The sequence below is a fragment of the Jaculus jaculus genome, chromosome 14, assembly GCF_020740685.1.
Source record: "Jaculus jaculus isolate mJacJac1 chromosome 14, mJacJac1.mat.Y.cur, whole genome shotgun sequence".
Classification (NCBI taxonomy): domain Eukaryota; kingdom Metazoa; phylum Chordata; class Mammalia; order Rodentia; family Dipodidae; genus Jaculus; species Jaculus jaculus.
In genome coordinates, this window is record NC_059115.1 from 23,144,172 (window position 1) to 23,170,827 (window position 26,656).

Below are 26,656 nucleotides of genomic sequence, written 5' to 3' on the forward strand. Positions count from 1 at the left end.
TTGGTGGGAATGTGGTCAAATCAGTGTCTCATCCAAACTGTAAATTTATCAAAGTAGATGGGAAAGATTTCCTGGCAGATACTAAAAATAATCTACAATGTCAGTGATGCATGGTAACACTTACTGTGAGGGGAAAAAAACTAGACCATTGGAATGAAAGAGTTTCTATATGTGTCTGCATAACAAAATGGTATTTTAGCCAGTGGGAGAAGGGTGTCATATATGAGTTTAGAAACAAATGACTTTATCTTTTGAAAGAATGTCAAAGATGAATTATCTAATCAGATCAAACTCTGAATAGATCAAGCAATTTTTATAAAATAAATATGGGAGAATGTGGTCTGGTGAATTTGATTATAAATAATTGAAAATTTTACACTTAAATACAATGGTTGGAAAGATATGTGAGAAGCTTGGTGAAGTATTTGTAGTCTGCATAAAAGACAACTGGATAATATCTGTAATATTAGCACCTGCTAATAACACATGCACAACTTAACTAAGCCATCTCTCCAACCCAAGAATTTTTTTTTAATGAAAACTTTTATTAACAGTATAGACAATGAACCTTGATAATTCCCCTTCCCATCCCCCACTCAAATCCACACTCCTTTAACTCTCTTCTTCTTTCCAGTTAATCTGCTCTCCTATTATGCAGGTCTTCTGTAGGTAGCATCAGCCACTGTGAGGGCATGAATACTGTTGCAGTCAGGTTTGTATTGCTGGCAGAAAGCACCCAACCAAGAGCAGCTTGTAGGGAAAAAGGTTTATTTTGGCTTACAGACTTGACGCGAAGGTCCATGATGGCAGGGGAAAATGATGGCATGAGCAGAGGGTGAACATCACCTCTTCACTAACATCATGTGGACGAGAGCAACAGGAGAGTGTGCCAAGCAGTGGCAAGAAGACACTGGCTGTGTAACACCCATAAGCCTGCCCCCAACAATACATTGCCTCCAGGAGACATTAATTCCCAAATCTCCATCAGCTGGGAACCCAGCATTCAAAACATCCAAGTTTATGGGGGACACCTGATAGAAACCACCACAGGTATTGAGGCCACTTTGTGTGTGGATGATAGCATTGTAAGCAGTCCTCCCTGCCTTGTCTCTTACATGCTTGCCAACACATATTCTGCAGTGGATCCTGAGTTTTGGAGGGTGTGATATGGATGCCTCAATGTGGAACATTTGATTGTCAATTCTCAACACTATGGTGACTTAATTTTTTTTTTTTTTTAATATTTCACAGAGAGTGAGAGAGATGGGGGTGTAGGGGGGAGACAGGTAGAATTGGCATGCCAGGGCCTCAGACACTGCATTCAAACTCCGGATGCTTGCACCACCTAGTGGGCAAGTATGACATTGTGCTTGCCTCACCTTTGTGTGTCTGGCTTATGTGGGATCTGGAGAGTTGAACATGGGTCCTTAGGCTTTGTGGTCAAGTGCTTTAACAGCTAAGCAATTTCTTCAGCCCCTATGGTGATTTTTAAGTCATCTCCTGTGGTCACTGCCATCTGAAAAAAGAAGTTCCTCTAGCCAAAACTGAGAGTAGCATTAATATATGGATGTAAATATAAAGAAGTGCTTACAGGGAAGTTTAATGGGCATAATATAAGCATTTATCCAGACAGCAGTGGGCATTACTCCCCTAGGGCTCACGATCTCCCCCACCATACATTTTTGACTAGGTTTTCAGTACCAACTGTGTATTCCATTCCGTAGTGTGGGCCTCAAGTCCAATCAGAGAGTAGTTGGTTTCTCCATAACACACATGCCACTATTTCATCAGTTGGCACATTTGGCATGACTGGTCAGTCTTAATGCTTGCAGGGCCCACTGTTGTTTAATGCCATTGACGACTTCTGTCCCCCAAAAGTCTGCATGCTGCATAACTGTCCAGCTTTCTGACAGCTAGTCAACAAGGAGGGGCTTTACAGTTCAGCTGTAGGTTGATTTCTCAGTGACCTGTAGCTCGAGAATGTGGAGTCTTCAGCTATAGAGTCTTACTGTCCGGCAACCTGGAGACTTAGCCATGTCCTGTAATATTTTGGGGGGGGGCGCATCAGAGACCTCCCTTCCAAAACTCATTGGAAGGTATTCTACCTCTAACAGTGAAACTTTTCTAATACCAAACTGTGGCTTCTGGTGTGTCATTATCCACCTCCATAGGATACATCAGTCCAAACACTCTCATACACACACTACACACACACACACACACACACACACACACACACACATATATTTTGTTGGCTTGCAAAGAATTAGGTTTCCATATGACTTATTCATAACATCTTAAATTTTGTGTAACCCTCACCTCACCCTTCCTTTACTGTGTCTTTCCCCTCATCCCACTTAAACCATTTTACTCCCATTAATCTGCCTCTCTGCTGGGCACTGCCAGGCACAGGCTGGAGCTTCCAGGCACAGCTAAGGACTCCCTGGGCTACAGGAGGCCACTCCCTCTCCAAGCCCGGCACACCTGTGGTGATGTTCCTGATGACATATAAACCTTGCTTGCTTTCTGTACTGAGCAGCTCCTTGGCAAGGGTCTATTGGGAAAGCAGACCCTGCGAACCCCTCCTGGTGCCACTGGGACCTGGTGTTTTCCACATGGCTTTGGTTTCCCTTGGGTCATTCTTTCTTACCATTCTTTGGAAAGTCCTAAGCTCCCAGAAGAAGTCTGACAAATTCCATTCGCTTCCATGTAGGTTGATGACCCCTTTTCTGGGTTTCCATGGCATTGCAGTATCTGTCAGACCTTGTTTGTCTCTGTGATATTTTCAGTTATCAGAGGAATAATTCTGATGGTACTTGACACGTGTTTATTGATGTCTGAAGAGAATTTTTCACCTGGAGAAGAGAGACCTTAAAGACAATGCAGTACCTGCACGCTTATTTTAGAAAGAAAAGCACTGGTGCTGAGACCCTGGGAACTGACCGTGGTCCTGACGGTCGATACCACAGCCCCAAGGAATCAGCTGTGCAGTGTGTTATCTGCCACATGCTTTGATCGCTGTATTGGTGAATTAGCAGAGCTGCATTAGGACTGTGATTGCTACCTCTGGTCACTCCTGAGTTTTCACTCTGGCCAAGATTGTCAGCCGGAGCCCAAGACCCTCTGCCTTCCCACCTACCCTTCAAGTGCAGTGGGATAAAGGGTAACACGAGCCCCAAGCAAAGGATTTCAATATCACTTGCTAACATTTCTTCCTGAAAAGTTGTTCAGTGTGGTCCCCCATTTTTCCTAGAGAGTGGATGGGCAGGGTTTAATAGATTTAACAGATATGCTTAGTGGACCCCTCTGTACTCAAGCCTTCCCACATACAGAAAAGCTGGAAGAATGATAAACCACTCCCATTACCAGAGAGAGTCATTGCTAACATGTTCTCCTGCTGCCTTCTGAGACTAAGAATATATTTATTTACAAATATTACATAATTGATGTCAAACTCTGTAGAAAAATCTTCATTATGTCTTAGTAACATCATATTGTAGTCTCAGCCTTTCAAGTATTCCTTTGAAAGGCCTCTGTGTCTAACAACGTCCTCATAAATGCAGTGAGGGAATTCGTCAAAGGTGTGGCTGCAGCTAGTGCATGATTAAAGAGGTGGTGACGACAGCGGATGACTGTTTGAAAGAGGCCGGAAGGAAGTTGACGCTGGCTCTGGGGGTGGGGGAGGGTGGAGGCTACCATAGCACCTCTTCTTCTTTATGCCTCAGCAATGCAGCTGACATATAATGTGCTCTGGAGTCTCTGCTGACAGCGATTGGTGATGGGATTGGCTGTGCTATTTGAGGGTACTTTGGGAACCTTTGGGCTGGTCTGGTACTCTAAGCAGTACAGATTTTGGTCCTTATCACCCTGGTGGACGGTCTCACCGGCACCAGCCTTCAAAACAGAACCTCAAAGGACATTGTCAGCTCTCCCATCTCTTGCATCCTTCACACTCATTCTGTCACTCAGTCCCGTATCAATTATCACCCCAGATACCTGCACTAGCCATGGCTCTAGAGGCCTCTGTCTCTGTTGTCTTTGACACTGCCAGGTGCATCTCTCCTCTTCCTGGTCTTGCTCTGCATCTTTGAGCTGTCATAAGTTATGTCTGTAATAGGAAGACTAGATGCCGAGTCTTGTGAGTTACTTAGCCAATAATCCAATCTGTCCCTATACCATCATGGAACCCTGTGAAGAGGATAGGCAGGGATCAGGATGGGGTGGAGGAATTCAGTCGGTGGTGACAAAGCCTCAGGCAGCCTGGAGGATGCTCTGGAGCACACTCTGCCCATTGCTGGATCCCTTGTCAGGCTGAGGTAACTGGTCTCATACCCTGGCAGTGCTCTGCCACCAGAGGTAGGCTATCTCTGGAAGGGTTTGGTATCAAGTGATTGGCTCTTGACTCTTTTCTTATTGGGACTGTGTGTGCGCGCGCGCGCGCGCGCATGTGTGTGTGTGTGCACATTTGTATGTGTGTGAGGCCAGAAATTGACATTGGGTATCTTTCTAAGTTACTGTCCACATTCTTTTTTTTTTTTTTTAATGCAAGAACCTAGAGCTCACTAGTGGACTAGACAAGCTAACCAGGAAGCTGTGGGGAGCCTGTCTCTGCCTTCCCAGCACTGGGACTACAGCTGTGTGTCACCTGCCTGGTTTTTACATGGATGTTGAGGATCTAAACTCTCAAGTCCTTCTGCTTGAACTTCACTCGCTAGGCCCTTTCCCATCCTTTTGTCACTGATCCTGATAGTGCTGGAGGCGGTTCTTCCCTAGAGGATCAGGGACAAGTGTCGAAAGGGGAATGATTTGTGGGACAGTGGTATCACATGATCTCAGACAGAGCTTGTAACTGAGCCCCTCACAGGGTGAACTCCAACTGGAGAAGCACACAGCTGAAAGAGAGGCTCACCTGGTATTATGAGGGAAGTGCATCTGTTTACTCTCAAGGTTATAGGTAAAAAGTTCAAGTGTTAGGAACTAATTAAGGACTTAAGGAAAGCACATATGGGGTTATTTATTTATAAAGGAGTTCACACTTGAAAGAGAGTTTAGACTTATGCTATCTAGGGAAAGAGCAGAGAGGAGATAAGAGTTGCCTATTCTGCATGCAGAGGTGGCAGAGGTTGTGGCTGACGTGTCAGCTTCAGAGGAAAACAGAACAGCAGAGAATATATGAAGACAGCATATTATCTTCAGCTGGGGATTAGCACTGTACCAGCCGGGTAGGTATAGAATGGGCTAAAAGTTCAACTTTGAATCCAAGAAGGTGCCCGAACCTCCATCAGGACACAGGTGTGATAAGCACCTGGCCTACCTTCTGCAGTGATGCATCCTTCATGTTCATCCTCCATGGTGTCCCTACTCTCTTGACACCTCTGATGGGGAGTCCTCACGGGCTTTCTGGGCCCCCTTCCAGCCTCTACAGAATTCTGCCCTGAGCCTTGGACAACATCCTACATCCCTAGTGCTACCATAGATTGGTGCCTATTTGTTTTGGGAGCTTAGCACTTTTATTTTTTTATTTTTAAAAAACATTTTGTTTATTTATTTATGAGAGAGAGGTGGGGGGAAAGAGGCAGATAGAAAGAGAGAATGGTCATACCAGGGCCTCTAGCCACTACAAACGAACTCCAGACCCATGTGCTGTTTTGTACCTCTGGTGTTATGTGGGTGCTGGGGAATCAAACTTAAGTCTTTTGGTTTTAGAGGCACATGTCCTAATCACTGAGCAATCTCTCCACCCCAGCACATTCATTTTTTTTTTAAAAAATAGGATCTTATTCTCTACCCCAGGCTTTGTGAAAGTACTAATGTAAACCAGGCTAACCTTGAACTCTTCATAATGCCTGTCTCAGCCTCCTGGATACTGGGATTACAAGAATGAGCCACCATACCCAGCTGATCTTAGGAAGTTTGAGCCCCTGGGATGTACTGGCTAGGCTGGACAGCCCTGCCATGTGCACGCCTTCATATGTCACCCTTTGATGTATACTGATGTATGCATCCCTTTCAACACATGTGGATATTCAAGTTCCCAGAGGGCCTAGCATCTCAAGGCAAATAGTCAGTTGCTGGGTGACCAGTAGTTTGGGTGACCTGGGTGTGCACCCACATGGATCTTCCTGACTCTGTGAGGGACCACCACAGAACTGCCCTGTTCCTTCCGTCCCTGCAGGTTCTGCCCAACCATGGTCTCCATGCAGCCGGCTTCATCGCTTCCTTCGTCATCTCCTTTGTGCTGAGCTGGGTGGCCCTGTTCTTGTTGGTGCCAGGAAGTGTGTTCACCAGACACTGGGTGAGTTCCTCTCAAGGACACTTTGGTTGGCAGTGGTGTGAAGTGGGTATCATCCAACCTGATGTACTTCAACCCTGGACAACGGAAGAACCTGCTGGAACCTACAGACAGATGCTCAAGTCCCAAAAGCCCTCTAGAGGTGAATTTGTTCATCCTGAAATGCAGCCCCATTATTAGGCTTGGGGCCGAGGACCTACCTCCGTGGTAGAATGCTTGCCAGGCCTGCTTAATACACAGCATTATCAACAGATAAAATAAGGCTTTTAACATTAGTCAGTACATCTGAGCTGCTACACCTAGTGCTGCCAGCAGGCTGGAGGGGAGGCCACAGAGCAGGGGAATCCCTAAGGTGGTAGTTGATACAAGGCTAAGTGACAGAATGGGTGTGAAGGATGCAAGAGATGGGAGAGCTGACACTGTCCTTTGAGGTTCTGTTTCAAAGGCAGGTGCTGGTGAGACCATCCACCAGGGTGATAAGCACCAAAATCTGTACTGCTTAGAGTGTCAGACCAGCCCCAGTGTTTTCCAAGTGCTCTAGACTGTACATAGCACTGCTAGAGCCAACTTTAAAATGTCTCCACCTCCTGGTCTAGGTTACCTGAGATGTACTGTCAAAGTGGCTTCAGGCAGGAGGGGCACAGCCAGAAAGGAGGGTAGCTAACAAAGCCAGACTTGCCTTGAAGGGCCGCAGTGGGCACCTGGAGCCTGAGGTGCTGGACACAGGGCAGGCCATTCTCTAAGGCATTCCCTGCCTGGGCAGTCACTGAGCATGGGGCGGGTGGAAGGTGGGCTTTGGAGGTTGAGCTTTGCCAAACTTACCTGAGGGTGCTCACGGGATGGAGGTCGTTGAGTTGTTCCTACAGGGACACTGAAGGCTGGAGGTGCTGTGACTCAGTGTCAGCACAGGTCAGCATCCACTGTCCTCCCTCAAGCTGAGGTGGCAGCTTGCTGCATGTGGCCAGGCACAGGCAGGGACTGGTTTCTGGGGTGTCCCTTTCGGTGTCCTGGCCCCGGGGCCCGTCACTCCCCTGCCCCTGCCTCCTGGAGGGGAATGTCGCTGTTACAAAGTGAGGCCAGCCCCCGGGCTCCTAGGCAGGCACAAGGGAGGCCAGAAGGAGCAACCCATGTAGCCAGATTCGTGCCTTGTCCTCAGCTTCTCTCTGAGCTGTCATCAGTCAGGACAGAGTGCACCGGCCACTGTGACTCAGAGGGGCTCAATTCCAAGAGATTAATCTCTAGCTGTTACATCCATGGGAGAGCAGAGGGAATTCGGTCTAAAACAGAACACCCTTGCCGTGTTCTTCCCCAGCATTTCGGAATGGCCTTTATACACACACACACACACACACACACACACACACACATATAATTTTTTTTTTTTTTTTTTTTTTTTGCCAGCACACTGCTTCCTTTCTTGAATAGCACAGGGTTATGCCAGCCCGCCCCTTCAGTCTATGTGATCTTGGGCAGGTCATTCCACTCTCTGGACTATAGCTCCCTTACTTTAAGGTGATGAGGGCACCAACAGTTCGTTGCTGTGATAGTTTCATGTGCAAACCTGCTGGGATGAGACGATGGAGGCTCGGACAAGCCAGTGGCTGGTCTGGGTTCTTCTCTGCGCAGGTGGGAGGCAGCCAAGCCCCCTGACTGCAGGTCCCTGCCCTCCCTCCTGAAGTTGGCCAGCGGCCTGCTCATTGGTCTCTGCACTTCTCCTGCAGGTCCAGCAACCTGAGAGCAAGCTGGAGCCGTCGCCGTTCACTGCGGTCAATGGTGTGAGTGAGGATCTTTCCCTCAGTGATCAAGTCATTGACATCCTGATGTCTGAAGACCCTGGGAGCAAGCTTCAAGCCTTGGAAGAGTGAGGCTCTCATAGTTGCTTCCTTGTTGCTGTGACAAATACCTACAAGAAGCAAGTTAGGGGAGGAGAGATTGACTTCAGCTTACGGTTTGAGGGGATGGAGTTCATGAGGGTTGGGACAGCACGTGGCAGCAGCATGAGGTAGCCACACTGCATTTGTAGTCAGGCAGCACAGGCATGCTGGTGCTCAGCTCACTCTCTCCTCTTTACCCAGGATAGGACACGAGCACAGGGATGGCACCACCTACCTTCACTGTGGCTCTTCCCACCTCAGCCCAGTCTAAAAACTTCCTCACAGACATGTCCAGAGAGCTGTTTCCATAGTGACTCTCAGTGTCGTCAAGTTCACAGTCAAGGTGGAACATCACAGACTCCTAAGTTCCTTCTGCTGCATAGGAGTGTGAGTTTCAGTCACAATGGCAGGGCAGTGACAGAGTGCCCTTCCATCCTTCACTTAGCCAGTCACTCATTCGTCACACAGTGGTCATCATGGAACCACTCACTGCTAGGCACCAAACAACGTTGTTTGGTGCTTGGAAGAAGCTGACTTTTAGAGAGACAGTTCCCACTCTGTACGGGAAGGCATGCCCACCCAAGTGTGACCATGGAGTTTGCTGCCTGGCAGGCCGGGGCGCCCTGGTACACAAGAGAGAGGAAGTGCTTTTAGAGCCTTGGAGGTGCTTCCTGGAGGAGGGGCCATTGTAACCAAATTTTTCACAGATTTTATTTAGTGTGTGTGTGTGTGTGTGTGTGTGTGTACATGGCCGCTATGCCACAGCACACATATGGAGCTCAGAGGACAACTTTGTGTTCTCCTTTTTGAGACAGGATCTCTTGTCCCTGTGAATGCACTTCCAGACTGTAAATGAACATCAGGCTAGCTGGTCTGTGTGCTTCGGATTCTCCTGGCTCTGCTTGTCATTATCATAGGTCCCTTGGGATCCTAGGTACACTCACCACTTTGCATCTGGGTTTACGGAGGTGCTGAGAAATTGAACCTAGGCCTCCCAGTTTTGCGAGCAAGCACCTGCAACTGCTGAGCCATCCCCCCAGTCCTGAACTCATTTAAGTCATGCATTGTACTGCCTATGTGCAGAACATTGTGCCAAAAATACTTTCTATTGCCAACTTCATAAATATATACAATATGCCCTCTTCATAATCCCTTCCCAGCAACCTTCTGCATAGCCCATCTACTGAAACCCTTCTTTTTTCCAACTAGTTTATCTTTTATTTTAACGTCATCATTTTTGGGGGATCCTCATATTATTCAGGTTTTGTGTCAGCTACTGTGAGGTCATGAGTACAAAAGATACTTTGTGTCTGGAGGACAGCTTTCCAAAGCACTCCTCTCTATTCCAGTCTCTTGGCTTTTGCATACTTTCCATAACCTCTTCACAATGGTTCCTGAGCCTTGGAGGGTGTGATAAGGATATCTCTTGGTGCTGAACATTCCACTATCACTTCTCTCCGCACTTTGATGGATTTTGCATCTTCCTAATAATCACCACCATCCAAAAAGTGAAGCTTCTCTTATTGGAAGTGAGAGTGACATTAGCATATGGGCATAAACATAAATATAAGAGGGCACACTGGTGGGTATAATATGCCCATGTAGCCAGGCAATATTAGCAGCTTCTGTCAAGGGCTATGACCTTCCCAGCCATAGGCTTTTGACTAGGTTTTCAGTACCAGGCGTGAATTCCCTCTTGTGGATTGGGCCTCAAATTCATCCGGATAGCAGCTGGTTCCTCCCATAAGACATGCTACTGTTGTACTAGTTGACACATTTTGCTGAGCTAGCCGGCTTTTTTGCTTGCAGGATCCACTGCTGTTGAAGATTGTTGATAACTTTTCCTTTCAGCAGGTTACATGGCACTTTGCAGCATTGTGACAGTTAGTCAACAAGGAGGAGACTTCCAGATCAGCTCCAGCTTGATTTCTCAGTGTCCTGCAGCCCAAGCATGTGGTGTCTTCAGCAATAGGGTCTGACCATCTAGTTATGGTGGGCAACCAAGAGGGTTGGCAATAACTCTGTGTTGTTTTGAGGCATCTGACTGATTGGCATTGAAATTTTTAACAAACTGTTTAAAATGTGTGGCTTAACATCTGTGGCTTCTGAGTAAAGCACTATCCATGCACACAGGGTGCTTCTGCCCAATTCTGTTTTCTAAAAAAATGTGTATCTTTTTAACTAGGAAAGAAGTAGGTTTCCATTAGGCTTATTCGTGACGTTTTTAACTGGATTAACCTTCCTCCCACTCCCTCTTGTCCTCCATCTCCCTCCCCTGACCCCACTCAGACTTTCCAACCCCTAGTATTTTGCCCCTCGACTTACACATCTATTATACTTTCCCTTAATCCCTCATGGCCCCCTTTTAGCTTCCTGGCCTCTACTAATGACTCTTACTCCAACTCACATACAATCAAAAATCTGAATTTAGGATCCACATATGAGAGAGAACGTACAGTCAAACGACTTCCTGTGCCTGGGTTACCTCACTTGGTTTGTTTATTTGCTGAGGGTTGCTTTGGCTAGTTGAGTTTTTTGTGCTTTCAATTGAATTTTAAGATGTTTTTCTATTCCATTGGAATATATATATATATATATATATATATATATATATATATATATATGTATATATATGTATATATACACACACACACACACATATATATATACACACATGTATGTATATATACATATATCTATATCTATATCTCTATGTCTGTCTATCTATCTATCTATCTATCTATCTATCTATCTATCTATCTATCTATATTTGAGAGAGAGCAAGAGAGAAAGGGGGAGAGAGAGAGAATGAATGGGTATGCCAGGGCCTATAGCCACTGCAAGTGAACTCCAAGTGCATGTACCACCTTGTGCATCTGGCTTATGTTGGTACTGGGGAATCAAACCTGTGTCCTATGGCTTCCCAGGCAAGTGCCTTAACTGCTAAGCCATCTCTCCAGTCTGCCATTGGAATTTTGATGAGGAAATATTAAATGTGTAGATTGCTTTTGCTAAGATAGCCAGTTTTACAATATTGATTCCTCCAGTCCATGAACATAGTATGTATTTTCATTTCCTAATGTCTTCTTTGATTTCTCTCTTGAGTGTTTTAAAGTTCTCATGTAGGGATATTTCACTTTATTGTCAGATTTATTCCAAGGTTATTTTTTAGAGGCAATTGTGAATGGCAATGTTTTCCTGATTTCATCCTTAGCACATTTGTTATTGGTATATAGGAAGGCTACTGATTTTTATGTGTTGATTTTGCATCTTGCTACTTTGCTGAAAGCACTTATCAGCATCTATTGAGATGATTGTGTGATTTTTGTCCTTTTATATGGTCTAGTACATTTATTGATTTGTCTATGTTGAACTATCCCTACATCTCTGGAATAAGCCCCTCTTGATAAGGGTAAGTGATCTTTTTGGTGTGTTCCTATATACTGTTTACCAGTATTTTATAGTCTTGTTTAAATGGTTTATTTCATCTTGGTGTAATTTTGGTATGTCATCTAAAACTAGAAATTCATCTGTGTTTTTAGATTTTTCCTATTTAGTGTAATATATGTTTTTAAGTATATCCTTATGGTTTTCTGAATTTCATTGGTATCTTTTGTAGTAGTGCCCTTTCCATCTATAATTTTATTATTCTGCATCTTAATCTTTTTAAAAAGTGTTATTGAGAACCTTAATATGTGAACATATGGCAGATTGCGAACACATTCCCATCATGTTACACTCTTATGCCCCCTGTCCATTCCTAATTTACAGCAGCGAGAGGCCTCCTCAGTGGGCTTCTCTGTGATCACTGTGGGGTCATGAATGTACCAGACTCTGGAATGCCTCAGAGTTCTCCTTGCCAAAAGGTGGGGTTTACATTCTTTCTGCTCTGTCTTCCTCAGCGTTGCCTGAGCCTTGGAGGGTGTTATAATTCTCCTGTGGTGCTGCGCTCTCTGCAGCCTCTGATTTGTCTGCTTTGCTGAGTTTTGTGTCTCTGCCATCTCAGTGGAGGAGGTCCTCAGGCTAGTTATGAGAAGAGCATGCATAGTTAATCCTCCACAATTTTGACAGCTTTGCTGGATTTGTAGTCTGGGTTGGCAGTTATTGTTATTCAGAACTTGTATTACATTATTTCAAGCTCTTCTGGCTTTTAAAGTTTCTGTTGAGAAATCCGTTTAGTCTTTTCTTATTTTTGACAGCTTGCATAAATATATTTAATATATCATGATCATAACCCCCTCCCGACACTTCCCTTTTCCCTCTTCAAAATCTACCCTCCACTGAATTCCTTCTTCTTTCCAACTGTCTCTTCTTTATTTTGATGCCATCATTCCCCCTCCCACTATGCAGGTCCTGTGTAGGTAGCATCAGCCACTGTGAGGTCATGAATATCAAGACCACTTTGTTCTGGGCAACAACATTGAAAGCAATCCTCCCTTCCTTTGGCTCTTACATTCTGTCTTCTGCCTGTTCCACAATGGATTCTGAGTACTGGAGAGTGTAACAGAGATATCTTATTTAGTGTTGAACTCGCCATTGTCTCTTCTTCAAAGTGCTTTGTCCATTTTTGAGTCATGCCAGTGGTCACCACCATCTGAAAAGAGAAGCTTCTCTAACCAAAAGTGAAAGTAGCATTAATATATGGGCATAAACGTAAGTGTTTAGAATGCAGTTTGGTGGGCATAGAATATCCATTTAGCCAGACAACAGTAGTAGTTTCCCCCCTAGGGCTTATCACTTCCCCAGCCATAGACTTTTGACTAGGTTTTCAGTACCAGGCATGAATTCCCTCTCATAGAGCCAGCCACAAGTCCAATCAGAGCCACTGGTTTTCCCCCAAACAAACATGCTGCCATTGCACCACTGGCACATGTGGCCTGGCTGACCAGCTGTAAGGCTTGCAGGTTCTTCTGCTGGTTAAGATCATTGATGACATTTCTCCTCCCAAAGGTTGCTTGCTTGCATATGTCTTTCCAGCTTTCTGACAGCTGGTCAACAGGCAGGTGGCTTCCAGCTCAGCTCCAGCTTGACTTTTCAGTGATTTGCAGCCCAAGCATGTGGAGTTTTTAGCAATAGAGTTTTACTACCTAGCTCTGGTGGGCAAAAAAGAGCCTTGGCAATCACCTGTAATGTTTTGGGGACATCAGGGGTCTCCTGGATGTAAGGTATTCCACCCTCTGACAGTGAATTTTTTCTAATAACAATCTATAATTTCTTGGCTCATCATTATATACTTTCACAGGATACATCTGCCCAAACTTTTTTAAAAAAAATGTATTTATTTGAGAGAGAAAGACAAAGAGACACACACACAGAGAGAGAGAGTGGACTTGCCAGGGCCTCTAGCCACTGCAAATGAACTCCGGATGTGCCACCTTGTGCATCTGGCTTACGTGGGCACTAGGGAATCCAACCTAGGTCCTGAGGCTTTGCAGGCAAGTGCCTTAACCACGGAGCCATCTTTCCAGCCAAAACTCTCCCTTAAAAAAAATCAAAAAAACTTGTATATTACTAGTGTGCAAAGAGGTGGGTTTCTAAAGGACTGATTCATAACACCTTAAATTTTTATTAACTCTCCTCCTTCCTCTCCCCATAGACCATTTGGAAATCTGATCATTCTGATGGGCTTGCCTTTATAGGTGACTGGGTGCTTCTCTCTTACTGCTTTCCATGTTTTCTTTGGTCTGTGTATTTAGTAGTTTAATTATAATATGACACAGAAAGGTTCATTTCTGGTTATGTCTAAAACCATTGTTGTTCTAAATTCCTCATGTATCTATATTGGCATCTCTCCTTAATTTTGGGAAATTGTCTTCCATGATTTTGTTGAAAACACTTACTATGTTTTTAGGTCGAAATTCTTTTCTTCCTTGTATGTCCAGAATTCTTAGGTCTGATCTTGTCTTGAAATTCCCCCTCATATTTTCTTATTTTCTTTCTCCTTGATGGATTGTTTCAAGTCCTCCAAGTTATTTTCAAGCTCATATATTCTGTCATTTCATTCATTCATTGTATTGATGAAACTTTTTAGCACATTTATTTGACTTACTGTGTTTTAATTTCTTGTATTTCAAATTGATGATTTTTCATTATTTCTCTTTCCTTACTCTTATCTTGTATTGACCTCCTTATTTCATTAAGTTAATTTCCTGGCTTTCTTGCAATTCCCTCAGGAGCTTATTTTCTTTTTTGAGTCCTTTAATTTCTTATATGACTTATTTGAACATACCTATAATCGTTCTTATGAATTCTCTGTATGGCATTTCACCTAATTCATTCTTACTGAAGTTCATTACTGTTGGATCTATAATTTTGGAGGCGTCATTGCTTAGATTTTCTGCTCATCAGGTGTATTCTTGGATGTGTAGATTAGAAGTTATATCTTCAGGGTAGGATTCCAAAGTGCTGGATGTGACCTTTATATTACTTCCACAGTAATGGCAGAAGTGACCCAAGCTGGTGGATATACTTGCTATGAAAATGTCCAAGTAGCAAATTACCAGTGTTTCTTTCCACTTCAATAATTGCTGGTGGGTTAACAAACAAGGCTGATATGAAGAATGCCAGGGTTCTGGTTCCTTAGACATGGGAGCAGTGGAGGGTGGGTTAGTGTGAGGACTGCTATTGACATTGAAAAAAGAGGTGCTATAAGAGTCTGGGAGAAGGCAGTTGAAATACTGTTAGGTTCCATAGATTTTTAAGATTGTTGATGCTATGGAGAATGCAGAGTAGGAGGTAAGGAGGAATGGGTGTGGGTTTGAAATAGAGAACATCAATGAGTTGTGTATGGGAGGAGGAGTAGAGAAGTCCCAACGATAGATTGGATGGAGAACAAAAACCTAAACTAAGGTTCAACTGAGCAAGATACACACACAAACAAAATCTACATGAAATATATATGCGTGAGTGGAGATTAAAAAGAGAAAGAGGGAAAAAAATACTCTAAGCCTAGCGGCTCATACCCTTAATCTTGTCACTTGGAGGCTGTGGTAGGAGGATCACCTTGAGTTCCAGGTTGGCCTGGGCTAGAGTGAGAATGTGCCTCAAAATAAAAAGTCACTACAATTAAGAAATATCACAACTGACAAAAATTATCCCTAACACACAAATTATTTCAAAATGACAAAGTAGACTAAGCCTTCATCAGCAGTTACAAATCAATATTTCTGCCTTGATGTACTTGGCTCTGAATTCTGGAATTTTCTCTCGAGCAAGGTGCAATCAGCACTTCCAGTTTAAACCTACACACCCGACTTTGGGGTGTGTGTTACCCCAGTGTAAGCCACTTCAGTTACCTTTTGGGGTGAATTTCTAGCTCACCTGGGTTGAGCTGTGAAGCTGGTTCCCTCTTTGGTGCACTGGTTAAGTTAGTCAGGGATCCAGGTTATTAGCTGGTCTGGATCCTGAGGTGGGGGGAGGCGACTGGTCTTGCTGGCTGCCTGGATCTCCAGTGGTTTTCCCAGAGCTGGTGCATGCGGCAGGGGGGTTGTGGAATGGTGTGTGGAGGTGTCTGGAGCTGCTTGGTTGTCTTCTCCTCTCAGGTTCTTTGGATTTTGCAGGCTGGTGTGAGTGGAGAGAATCCTTCCCCAGCAACCCCCAGTGCTCTTGCTGACTCAGGCGCAGAAGGGCAAGGAGAAGCATTTCCTGAGGTCGTCAGCCGGAGCCGGATCCTTGCTGATTACCTGGTTGCGGTAGCTCCCGCATGCTTCTCTGCAGGACCTCACCTGGCTTAATAAGTTCTTTACCACATACCTGGAAATGAAATTTGAAAATTTTATTATTTGTAGGTTTTGTGGCTACTATTGTTTCTCTTAGCTTTTATTTACTTACTTATCTTTATTTTAGAGAAAGTGACAGAGAGACAGAGAAAGAATTGGTGGCACCAGGGCCTCAGACACTGAAATCAAACTCCAAAAGCACCACCTAGTGGGCATGTGCCTTACCTGTGTGTGTCTGGCTCAGGTGGGATCTGGAGAGAGATCGAACATGGGTCCTTAGGCTTCACAGGCAAATGCCTTAACTGCTAAGCCATCTTTCCAACTCTAAAGATTTTAAAAATTATTTATTTGAGAGAGAGAGAGAGAGAGAATGGGCATGCTAGGGCCTGTGGCCACTGCAAATAAATTCCAGATGCATGCACTACCTTGTGCATCTGGCTTATGAGAGTCCTGGAGTATTGAACCTGGGTTATTAGGCTTCATAGGCAAGTGCCTTAACCACTAAGCCATCTTCCCAGCCCTCTCTTAGTTTCTGATATTTTTTTTTCTGTTCCCCTGCCTAATATTTTTGATTGTGTGCCAGACATTGTTGGTAAAAATTGAGACAACACTTTCAAGTCTATGATCAAGTTATCATCTTCCAGGTGACCAGCAATTTCATTGCAGACACCGTAATCCAATCAGGGACTGAGGTCTTTCAAAGCCAGGCATTATCTCCTAAGATCAGATTCATATGGGGTGACAAAGGACTGTTTTCACTGCTACATGTTTGCTTTCTTGCTGGACTACCGATTAACAGAGCTACGTGGGAACCCCTCAAAGCAGATTCCACTTGCAGGAAACTCTTTTGGCTCTAGATCAAAATATTCAGGGTGTCACCAACCACTGCCCTTCGGGGACTGATTTCTGTTAATTCCTCATCTTGATGCTGATATTTGAACATGATACTCTGTGTCTGTGTTATGTTAATTGGAGCCTCTTTCACAGTCTGGTTTGATCTGGTCCACATGGCAGTGCTCTTTGGTGGGGCGTCTTCTCTGGGATGTCTGATAGCTGAAGAGTGAAGAGATTTATCCGCAGCTACACATCCAGTGGGTGATGAAGGGCAGCTCTTTCTGTCATTTGGTATTAGGCTTTCTTCTCTGCTGGTTTTGTTTTGACAGAGAGCATACCCTCTGCCCCTCAGCAGGCTGGCCTGATGGGCTTTGCATCAGAGAGGACTGAGGAATGCAGGCTTCCTTTGTTTGTTTGTTTTTCTTGGTCTTTCAAGGTAGGATTTCACTCTAGCCCAAGCTAACTTGGAATTTAGAATTCACTATGTAGCTCAGGGTGGCCTTGAATTTATAGCGATCCTCCTATCACTGTCTCCTAGTGCTGGGATTAAAGGCATCTCTAGCCCAAAAGCTTACATTTTATCTTGGGTTTTTGTTGTTTTGTTTTTTAATGAGAGAGAGAGAGAGAGAGAGAAGAATGAATTGGCACGCCAGGGCCTCCAGCCACTGCAATCAAACCCCAGACATGTGTGACACCTTCTGCACATGCATAACCTTGTACACATGTGTCACCTTGTGTGTCTGGCTTACATGGGCTCTGGGGAGTTGAGCCTGGGTCCTTAGGCTTCCCAGGCAAGTTCCTTAACCACTAAGCCATCCCCCCCCCCCAGAACTTCCTTTGCTTTTTATCACTCTCTCTACTACTGTCAAGATAGAGGTGGGCATGGTCCCAGTGCATTATGGGACCAGGGACAAGGACTGGCTGATCCCAAAAAGTTCTGGAGACATGGTTTAGAAGCCATAATTTAGCTCCAGCTTGGCTCAGGGCCTGGCTGCTATCCAGCACTTCATACCTGTGATCCTATTACCCTTCTTAAGGCCTCTGTCGTTTTTCAGGAAGCTGGGGCTACTGAAGGTCACCTAGGTGGTAATGGACTTGGACTTGGGCCTGAGTGCTTTTAAATCCATAATTCTATTGAAGAATTACCCTTTGCAAAAACCGAGTGCAGATGCTTCAGAGAGACAAATAAAATAAGCTCAGAGCCGCATTTCTTTCACGGACACCTCACTTATAACTAGCTTCTTGCTGCAAACACTGCTGCTAAACTGTCTTTAAGTTGTTTTGTACAAAGGAGGCATGCCAGGTATATTTGCTGAACTGAAGTCTTACATGCATTGTCACGTAGTTTCTTATGTGCTAACTGTATTTTTTTGTTGTTGTTTTTTACAACACCTATCTTTCTTATTCTTTTCAAATATTCTACAAAGAAGTGATTGTGATCCTTTCTTTTAAAACCCTGCAGCCCAGGGATGTGAAGCAATTCAGCTGAGATTGTTTTGTTCATTTATTCATTGATTGTTTCTTTGAGCATGCAGTATTTCTAAAGAGAATTGACATTTCAACAGATCCTGGCTGAGAGCCTCTTCTTTGCTAAGTACAGTGGAGCACGTATGAGCACCATCCAAACACGGGCCCTGGCCACTGCAAGTCTGGATGGCAGTGAGTACTGTGAAGGAGGCAAGTACATGGTGAAGACCACCCACAAGCGCTGCTGTGTGTGAGGGCTCTGGCCCTTCTGGCAGGGTCCGCTGAGCTGAGCGCTGCTGGCAAGCAATGAGAGCAGCACATGTAGGAGGTGGGAAGAGAAGTGAGCAAGTGAGGGTCAAAAGAAGAGTAGGCCAGAGAGGTGGGCACATGGGCACAGTGGAGTGGAGGGTCACACGGAGCTCGTGGTAGGGCTCCCTTATAGCAGAAGCAACTTCATCTTGCATTCTGAAACTCAGGTCTTCAGAGCGCTTGCTGCACAAGGGCCCGAGACTGCTGGAGTCTGACTCCCAGCACCCTTCTAAGGAGCTGGGCTATACACATTTATGATCCTGTACCTGTGGGGACCTGAGACCCAAGAATCACTGGGGATTGTGAAAATAGCTGCTCCAGAATCAGTGCAGCTGCCTCAAGAAAACGCACAGAGCAGTGATTAAAAAGAAAGAAAAGTCCAGGGCTGGAGAAATGGCTTAGAAGGTGAGGTGTTTGTCTGCAAAGCCAAAGGACCTCTGTTCTACTCCCCAGGGCCCATGTAAGCCAGATGCACAAGGGGGCGCATGCGTCTGGAGTTCATTTGCAGTGGCTGGGGGCCCTGGTGTGCCCATTCTCTCTCTCCCTCTCTGTCTGCCTCTTTTTCTCTCTCGCTCTCTCAAACAAATTAATTAATTTAAAAAAATTATGTTCACCCAATTTTCTTTTTTTTCTAATTTAATTTTTATTAACATTTTCCATGATTATAAAAAAAATCCCATGGTAATACCCTCCCTCCCCCCCCCAACACTTTCCCCTTTGAAATTCCATTCTCCATCATATTACCTCCCCATCTCAATCATTGTACTTACATATATACAATACCAACCTATTAAGTACCCTCCTCCCTTCCTTTCTCTTCCCTTTATGTCTCCTTTTTTAATTTACTGGCCTCTGCTACTAAGTATTTTCCTTCTCTCACAGAAGCCCAATCACTGTAGCTAGGATCTACATATGAGGGAGAACATGTGGCACTTGGCTTTCTGGGCCTGGGTTACCTCACTTAGTATAATCCTTTCCAGATCCATCCATTTTTCTGCAAATTTCATAACTTCATTTTTCTTTACCACTGAGTAGAACTCCATTGTATAAATGTGGCACATCTTCATTATCCACTCATCAGTTGAGGGACATCTAGGCTGGTTCCATTTCCCAGCTATTATAAATTGAGCAGCAGTAAACATGGTTGAGCACATACTTCTAAGGAAATGAGATGAGTCCTTAGGACATATGCCTAGGAGTGCTATAGCTGGGTCATATGGTAGATCAATTTTTAGCTGTCTCAGGAACCTCCACACTGATTTCCACAATGGCTGGACCAGATTGCATTCCCCCCAGCAGTGCAGAAGGGTTCCTTTTTTTCCACATCCCCGCCAACATTTATGATCATTTGTTTTCATGATGGTGGCCAATCTGACAGGACTGAGATGGAATCTCAATGTAGTTTTAATCTGCATTTCCCTGATGACTAGTGACGGAGAACATTTTTTTAGATGCTTATATGCCATTCATATTTCTTCCTTTGAGAATGTTCTATTTAGCTCCAAAGCCTATTTTTTGATTGGCTTGTTTGATTCCTTATCATTTAACTTCTTGAGTTCTTTGTATATCCTAGATATTAACCCTCTATCAGATATATAGCTGGCGAAGATTATTTCCCATTCTGTAGATTGCCTCTTTGCTTTTTTCACTGTGTCCTTTGCAGAGCAAAATCTTTGTAGTTTCATGAGGTCCCAGTGATTAATCTGTGGTTTTATTGCCTGAGTAATTGGGGTTGTATTCAGAAAGTCTTTGCCCAGACCAATATGTTGAAGGGTTTCCCCTACTTTTTCCTCTAGCAGTTTCAGAGTTTCAGATCTGATGTAAGTTCACCCAATTTTCTTCTGGCTTCCTCACATGTATACATAAGGCACACCCATCTGCAAACATAGGTACATACACTGTCCATATATATCACACACCATAGCACACATACTCCACACACATGCACGCACACACACAAAACAATACTTCTGTTTTAAAATATGTATATATATATATTTGAAAGAGAAAATGAATGGGTATCCAGGGCCTCTAGCTACTGCAAATGAACTCCAGACACATGTGCCACCTTGTGCATATGGTTTATATGGGTTCTGAGGAATCAAACCTGGATCCTTAGGCTTCACAGCACCTTAACTGCTAAGCCATCTCTCCAGCCATGAGTTTTCTTCATAACACTCCACGTTACTAGAAATGACTTAGCCATAGATATCCATGTGTTTGTGTGTATGATTAATGTCACTGCCTTCTGTTGTAACCACCAAGATGGTATTCTGCAGAGGCAGCAGCTATCTGTCTTGCTCCCTGGTCAGTCCCCATGCCTCACTAGGCATGCTACAACAGAAGTGCAGTGTGCCTATTGCCACCATGCAGTAGTACTCAGGTTGGAGGCCATAAGGTGACTAGGAGAGGGGTCAGTGTCACTCAGAGCAACAGGCAGCACAGTGTGTTTCTAGATGTACACCCAGAGGCCCCTGAGGACATCTGACAGCGGTGACAGACCACAGCTGAGTGCATTCACCTGTGAGTTGTGGTCTGGAGGCGCTGGATAGGAGTTAGAGGTGTAGAGGTGTCATCTGTCATGATGGGGAGGCAAGGAGACTTGTGGGGGGCAGTTGCCTGCAGTGGCTTGGGAATGGGATATGCCTGTCAGATGTTTCTTGGTGAGGTACAAGGTGAGGATACCAGAGCAGAGAAGGAGAGGAGGGAGGGTAGAAAAGACTGGAGTCCATAGTGTTCGGTTAACACCTTCCCGGAAAACAGTGCCACACACAGAACTTCACAAGAACCCCTTACTATGCTTGGAAGATGGCAGCAAGTATTGTCATGGTAACTGGTGGAGTCACCCTATCTGTCCTCCCTAAAAGTCCTGCTGTGGCTTACTGGCAAGCACAGGAATCCTATCTCTGGGAAAGTCAGAAGTGAGGAATTGGGGAAGGTCAGAAAGACCTAGACAGTGGTTGTCTGCTCAGGGATTAGAGCAATGAGGTGTGTGAGGGCCTGTGAGCATCCTCTGTCAGAGTCCAAGGTCTGAACATGTCAGCCAGTTGTTCAGTCCACAGCAGGTGGCAGAAGACCAGAGTACAGCTGAGTCCTCCCCTATGAGCCTGTAGGCAAGTGGAGTAGATGTGAATTTACCAAACACGATGTGCAGATGTGTGGTTGACACTCAGTTGTGTACCATAAACAGCGAGCCTTGTATTCTGTGAACTTCTCGCAGGGTCCTCCTAGCCTGGGGAGATGGGCAGCCCCAAGGGCGGTGTGCGGTCAGTCGTTAGTGGATGCTACCGCAGCTGTTCCAGTGGAGCCCAGCTCAGCTGTGAAGCTCAGCAGGTGACCGTGCGTAGACTGCTCACCGTGGAGAGGGGCGAGTGTCCTTTAAACACAATTAGCAGCAAGAGGTCGGCATCCAGGATGGACCTTCTTTAACAAGTCCCTGACAATTCTGTGCCCACCTCCTTCAGGCTGCAATGGCTTGCTCTGCTCAAGTGCAGACTGAGGCAGCCGGCGTCCCTTCTGTGGCTTCTTCTGGCAGGGCAGCCTCTGGGGCTTCTGCTGCAGCCTGCCTGCTGGGGATGGTGGAGCCTTCACGTCTCTGGGCTCAAAACAGCCCTGTGTTATGCTTGTGTCCAGGTTTCCTCTTGCTGGAATCGATGATTCCCTCTCTCCAGACACACCATGGCATATAGGGACCATAACATATCCTTTGTCCTGGCACTTGAGCCTTCACCTGGGGCCTGCGCTCTATCTTCTTGTCAGGATTAGAGGAGATGCTAGGGCATCTTTGTAGGTGCCAGCAGGCAGAGCTAAGTTAGGAGCAGAAGGTGAATCCTCTTGTTTTAACTCAGGGGATCCCCCCACACACACTCCCACTATGTAGGCCCCTGTTGCAGTCAAGTTCACATTGCTGGCAGAAATCACCAGACCAAGAGCAGCTTTGGGGGAAAAGGGTTTATTTTTGTTTATAGACTCCAGGGGAAGTTCCATGATGTCGGGGAAAATGATGGCTTGAGCAGAGGGTGTACATCATCCCCTGGCCAGCATGAAGTAGACAACAGCAATAGGAGAGTGTGCCAAACAATGGCAATGGGAAACTGGCTGTAATACCCATAAGCCTGCCCCTAATAATACACAGCCTCCAGGAGGCATTCATTCCCACATCTCCATCAGCTGGGAACCTAGCATTCAGAACACCTATGTTTATGGGGGACACCTGGATCAAACCACCATAACCCCCAAGTCAATAGGATATAAACATGCTGTATGGCTTTGGCATGGACTTGTGTAGTGTTCTATTCATACTGGCTGGAAATGGGCTTCTGCTGAGGAAAATGCTCATTTCATTGAGAGCAGCTGGCCTTTGTGGGTCTTCTGTGTTTATACCCCCTAAGCTGAAGAGGCCAGGCTTATGTTGAGGAAAATGGCTGTGGCTGGTTAGGCTTTCTTTTGGTTGATGCATCTTTGTTCCCATTTAGAAGAACATTTACTGCCGTGTAAGATTTGGCCTCGTATTTTTCTGGCACCTTGCCTCACTATTTGGTAGGAATGTTTTGTATGAACTAAAATTTAAAAAGGCATAAGTGCCATTCCCTCCCTGTCATCAGTAGCTACTTCAAGTACTGGTCCGTTCTTGAATACTAAGCAGTGCAGTTCTTAGAAAGATGTCATCATGGCTACAGTTTGGCTCATATTAGTGAAGTCCTTCCGTGTACTGCACATCATTTTAAATGCCTGTGAGAAGGGCTGCAAGGATGTCTTAGCAGCAAAGGCAAAGGACCAATTTTTGATTCCCCAGGACCCATGTAAGCCAGATGCACAAGGTAGCACATGTGTGTGGAGTTTGTTTGCAGTGACTGGAGGCCCTGGTGTGCCCATTCTCTCTCTCTTATATCTGCCTCTCTTTCTCTCTCAAATAAATAAAAAACATTGTTTATGCCTGTGAGAAGATGGTTGTGTGCCAGTGATGTCTCTTGTCCAATTATACATGCAGCACATCTTTTCTGAGCAAGTATGTCCATTTTTGAAGTGTAGTGACAAGATGACCTTTTGTGACCTGAAGAAATGAATGTTTCCTGGGGTAGCATTGTGTAAGTCCTGAAGACTATAGTATTTGGGTAGGGGTACCAAAATTTGTGTGTCAGGGCCTAGTCAGTGTGTGACTTAAATAACTTCATGCTTCGTGGCGCCACTAAGAACTGTTAAAGGGGATGGGAAAATGTCTGAGTAAGTCAAGGAATCACAGGAGGCAGTGAAAATTTGCCTCTTTATCAATGGACCTGATCCTGTTGTAAGTTGGGATTCTGTTTATGAGACCACTGGGAAAGTTAACCAAGGAGAGTTAACTTCTTTAATAGCCTAGAATTTTAACCACTCTAAAGGGACATTTTTCTGTGGCCTTGGGACATAGGCTGTTTTTATTGCTGCCACTTCCGACAGTATCCCCAGAGTGTTGGGCAACAGCACTTCTGAGGCAGTCTGCCTGGCCATCACAGAAGAGTTCATTGTGGACTCCATGCACTAGTGTCTCAGCATGGAGAGAGCTGTCATTTCTTAGGGCCAATAAGGTGAGGCGCTCTGTGCTTGCAGTTGGCTTTCCTCAGCTGGTGGAAACCTGCACGGCAGTCTAGTGTCAGCCTCCCTGTGCAGGTGGAAAGACCAAATCCTTCACTGGGCTTCCCTAACTTGTAAGGGGCTTGCTGCGCAATCCAGTTTGCCCAGCATAAACCATCATCTTTTCTAGTGCTCATTCATAGATAAATTCAGGAATGACTGGTGGATGGAGAGGTCAGTCATGGTGCCTGAGTTTGCTGTTTGGAGGAAACAAATTACTGCAGGCTGGGTGCTGATAGAAGCACGGTTCTGGAGGTGAGAGTCTGAGGTGGGTCTCATCAGGCAGAAGCCCAGCTTTGCAGCTTCTCAAAGAGTCCATTCGCTTTACCATCAGAGCAACGCTTTTCACTCCTACCTTTCTTCCTCTCTCATATCACCTCCTCCCACCCTGACCTCTCTTCTGCCTCCCTCTTTGAATATGAAAATCCCTCCTTATTGATTTCTTGATGTCACAGTCAGTTGTTGGGCAACTTCAGGCCTGCCTGCAACCTCAGTTTTATTGTCATGTGACTTATATTCTCATGGGGAGCTATCCTGTCTGGCACATCAAGTTGTATTAAAGATGTGAGGCCTATTGCTTGTGCAATGCTGTTTGGTCCACTTGGCATTTGACCATGCACATCCTGCTTTAAGACATCTCTGGTGATTCATTCTCGGATCCAACAGAGTTCTTGGAATAAGTGGGCAATTAGTACTTGTTGAGAAAATGAAAGAAGTGACTTCTCTAGGTGTATGAAGAATTAGAAAAATTGAGCTGAGTCTAAAGAACATGAGGCATTTTGAACTGAACCAGTGAAATCTTGAGTATCAAGAAAAATAATGACAGGTTACATTGATCTTTTCTTAGTGGTCTGGGAAATAGCTTGGATATTCACAAGCAGTATACTCAGGCACAGCCTTGAGATTGGTGTAGGGAGGGCATCTTGCATGTGGCAGTTCTGCTTCCTGTTTTTAAGACATAGATGGAAGGTCAGCATGATCTTGTACCTACATTTATTTATTTACTGAAGTGCCTTTAATTTAAGATGGTATTTTGCCACCATCCAGATATAGGAAAATAGACCTCTGTTACCTTATGTCTGTAGGCATACATGCATGAATGTATTACCCATGTGTATTGTGTGTATTTTATGTGTGTGCATGTTACATGTGTTGTGTGTTTGCTATGTGTATTATGTATGTCTTCATGTATCATGTGTGCATGTGTATGTGCATCATGCATGCATCATCATGAATGTATGTATTATGTGTGCATTGCATAGCTATTGTGTATGTATTATGTATACATGTATCTATGTATCTCTGTCTCTGTCCTTGACTTTTAGGTGTATTCTGAGGTAATTCTAGGTAAAATATATCTAAGGTGTATCTTCAAATGTTCAAACATATTTTGCAGCAAGTAGACAAAACAAAATTAGTAAATACTGACAAAACTAATGCTTAGTAATATATGATCTACATTATTTTCTCTACTTAGAAGTGCTCAAAAATTTCTCTAATAGTTTTCTTTGAACCCCTACATTCACAGCCAGGTGCCCTCTTCACTATCAGACTGCACTGTAGAGCATGGGTGAAGGAACGGTCCCCACACTTGCTGGGCTGTGCCTGTGGAAACCAGTTTGGCAGATGTTCCAAGAGGCTTAAAAATGTTTCTAACACAGCTAAAGAATTACTTTTGTGGGGATATATAAGAGAAAATTGTGACTCTCAAAAATGTTGTACAAAGATATTTACTACAAGGTTATTTTAAAGTTTGAGATTGGCAAGTAAGCAGAATGTATAGCCAAAAAAGAATGGGTAATTAAGTGGTATTTCACTTCATGGTAGGATATTTGCAAACATTATTAAATAAACGCTTGCAATTTGAAACATACTTCCGGTTGGCTTAGTGGTTAATGCTGCTTGCTGGGAAAGCCTGACAGACAGAGTTCAGATCCCCAGAACCCATGTAAAACTAGATTTATAAGAACACACAGCTATAATCCCTGCACACCTACAGCAAAATGGGTGACACAGCCAGGAGAACCCCAGAAACTTGTGAGCCAGCCAGCCTAGTATATCCAGCAGCAAACAAGAGAGACCCTGCCTCAAACCAGATGAGGTTGCCCTCTGGCTGTCATACATGTGTCAGTGACACGTACACATTCCTACAACACAGTCATACACATAATGCAGACATACACTGGAAGATACCTCATAGAGTGTTAATTGGGAGCAAATTACACCTTCCCATATCATTGATTTACATTTGAAAAGAAACAATTGGGAGAAAATATAACAAAATGCCATCAATTATTTTGATTAAGTAGTAAACCCATTATGATGTCTTGTTAATTAACTTTTCCTATACATCATTAGCTTTTACAGAGGTACAATCAGCATACTACAAAACTCGCCTATATGAGTACAGACTGTTGCGTTTTTTTGCATGCATATATTTCTGTCATCATTAACACAGTCCTTAGAAAAACTGTGACCCTGTGAAGGCCTTCATAAATATTTCTCAAGAAGACTTTATTTTTATGTTTTGGTGAACCAATGAGTTATTAGGG

The 26,656-nt window shown here is 44.5% G+C and overlaps 1 protein-coding gene across 2 annotated transcripts in view; it reads left to right on the forward strand.

The window, feature by feature from the left end:
• Evc2 (EvC ciliary complex subunit 2) overlaps window positions 1-26,656 on the forward strand; it is a 112,095-nt gene that overhangs the window by 12,125 nt on the left and 73,314 nt on the right. For both annotated transcript variants that reach the window (XM_045133483.1, XM_045133484.1), the window contains exons 6-7: window positions 6,176-6,295; window positions 8,014-8,153. In XM_045133483.1, coding sequence (XP_044989418.1) covers window positions 6,176-6,295; window positions 8,014-8,153 — 260 coding nt within the window. The remainder of the gene's footprint in view (window positions 1-6,175; window positions 6,296-8,013; window positions 8,154-26,656) is intronic.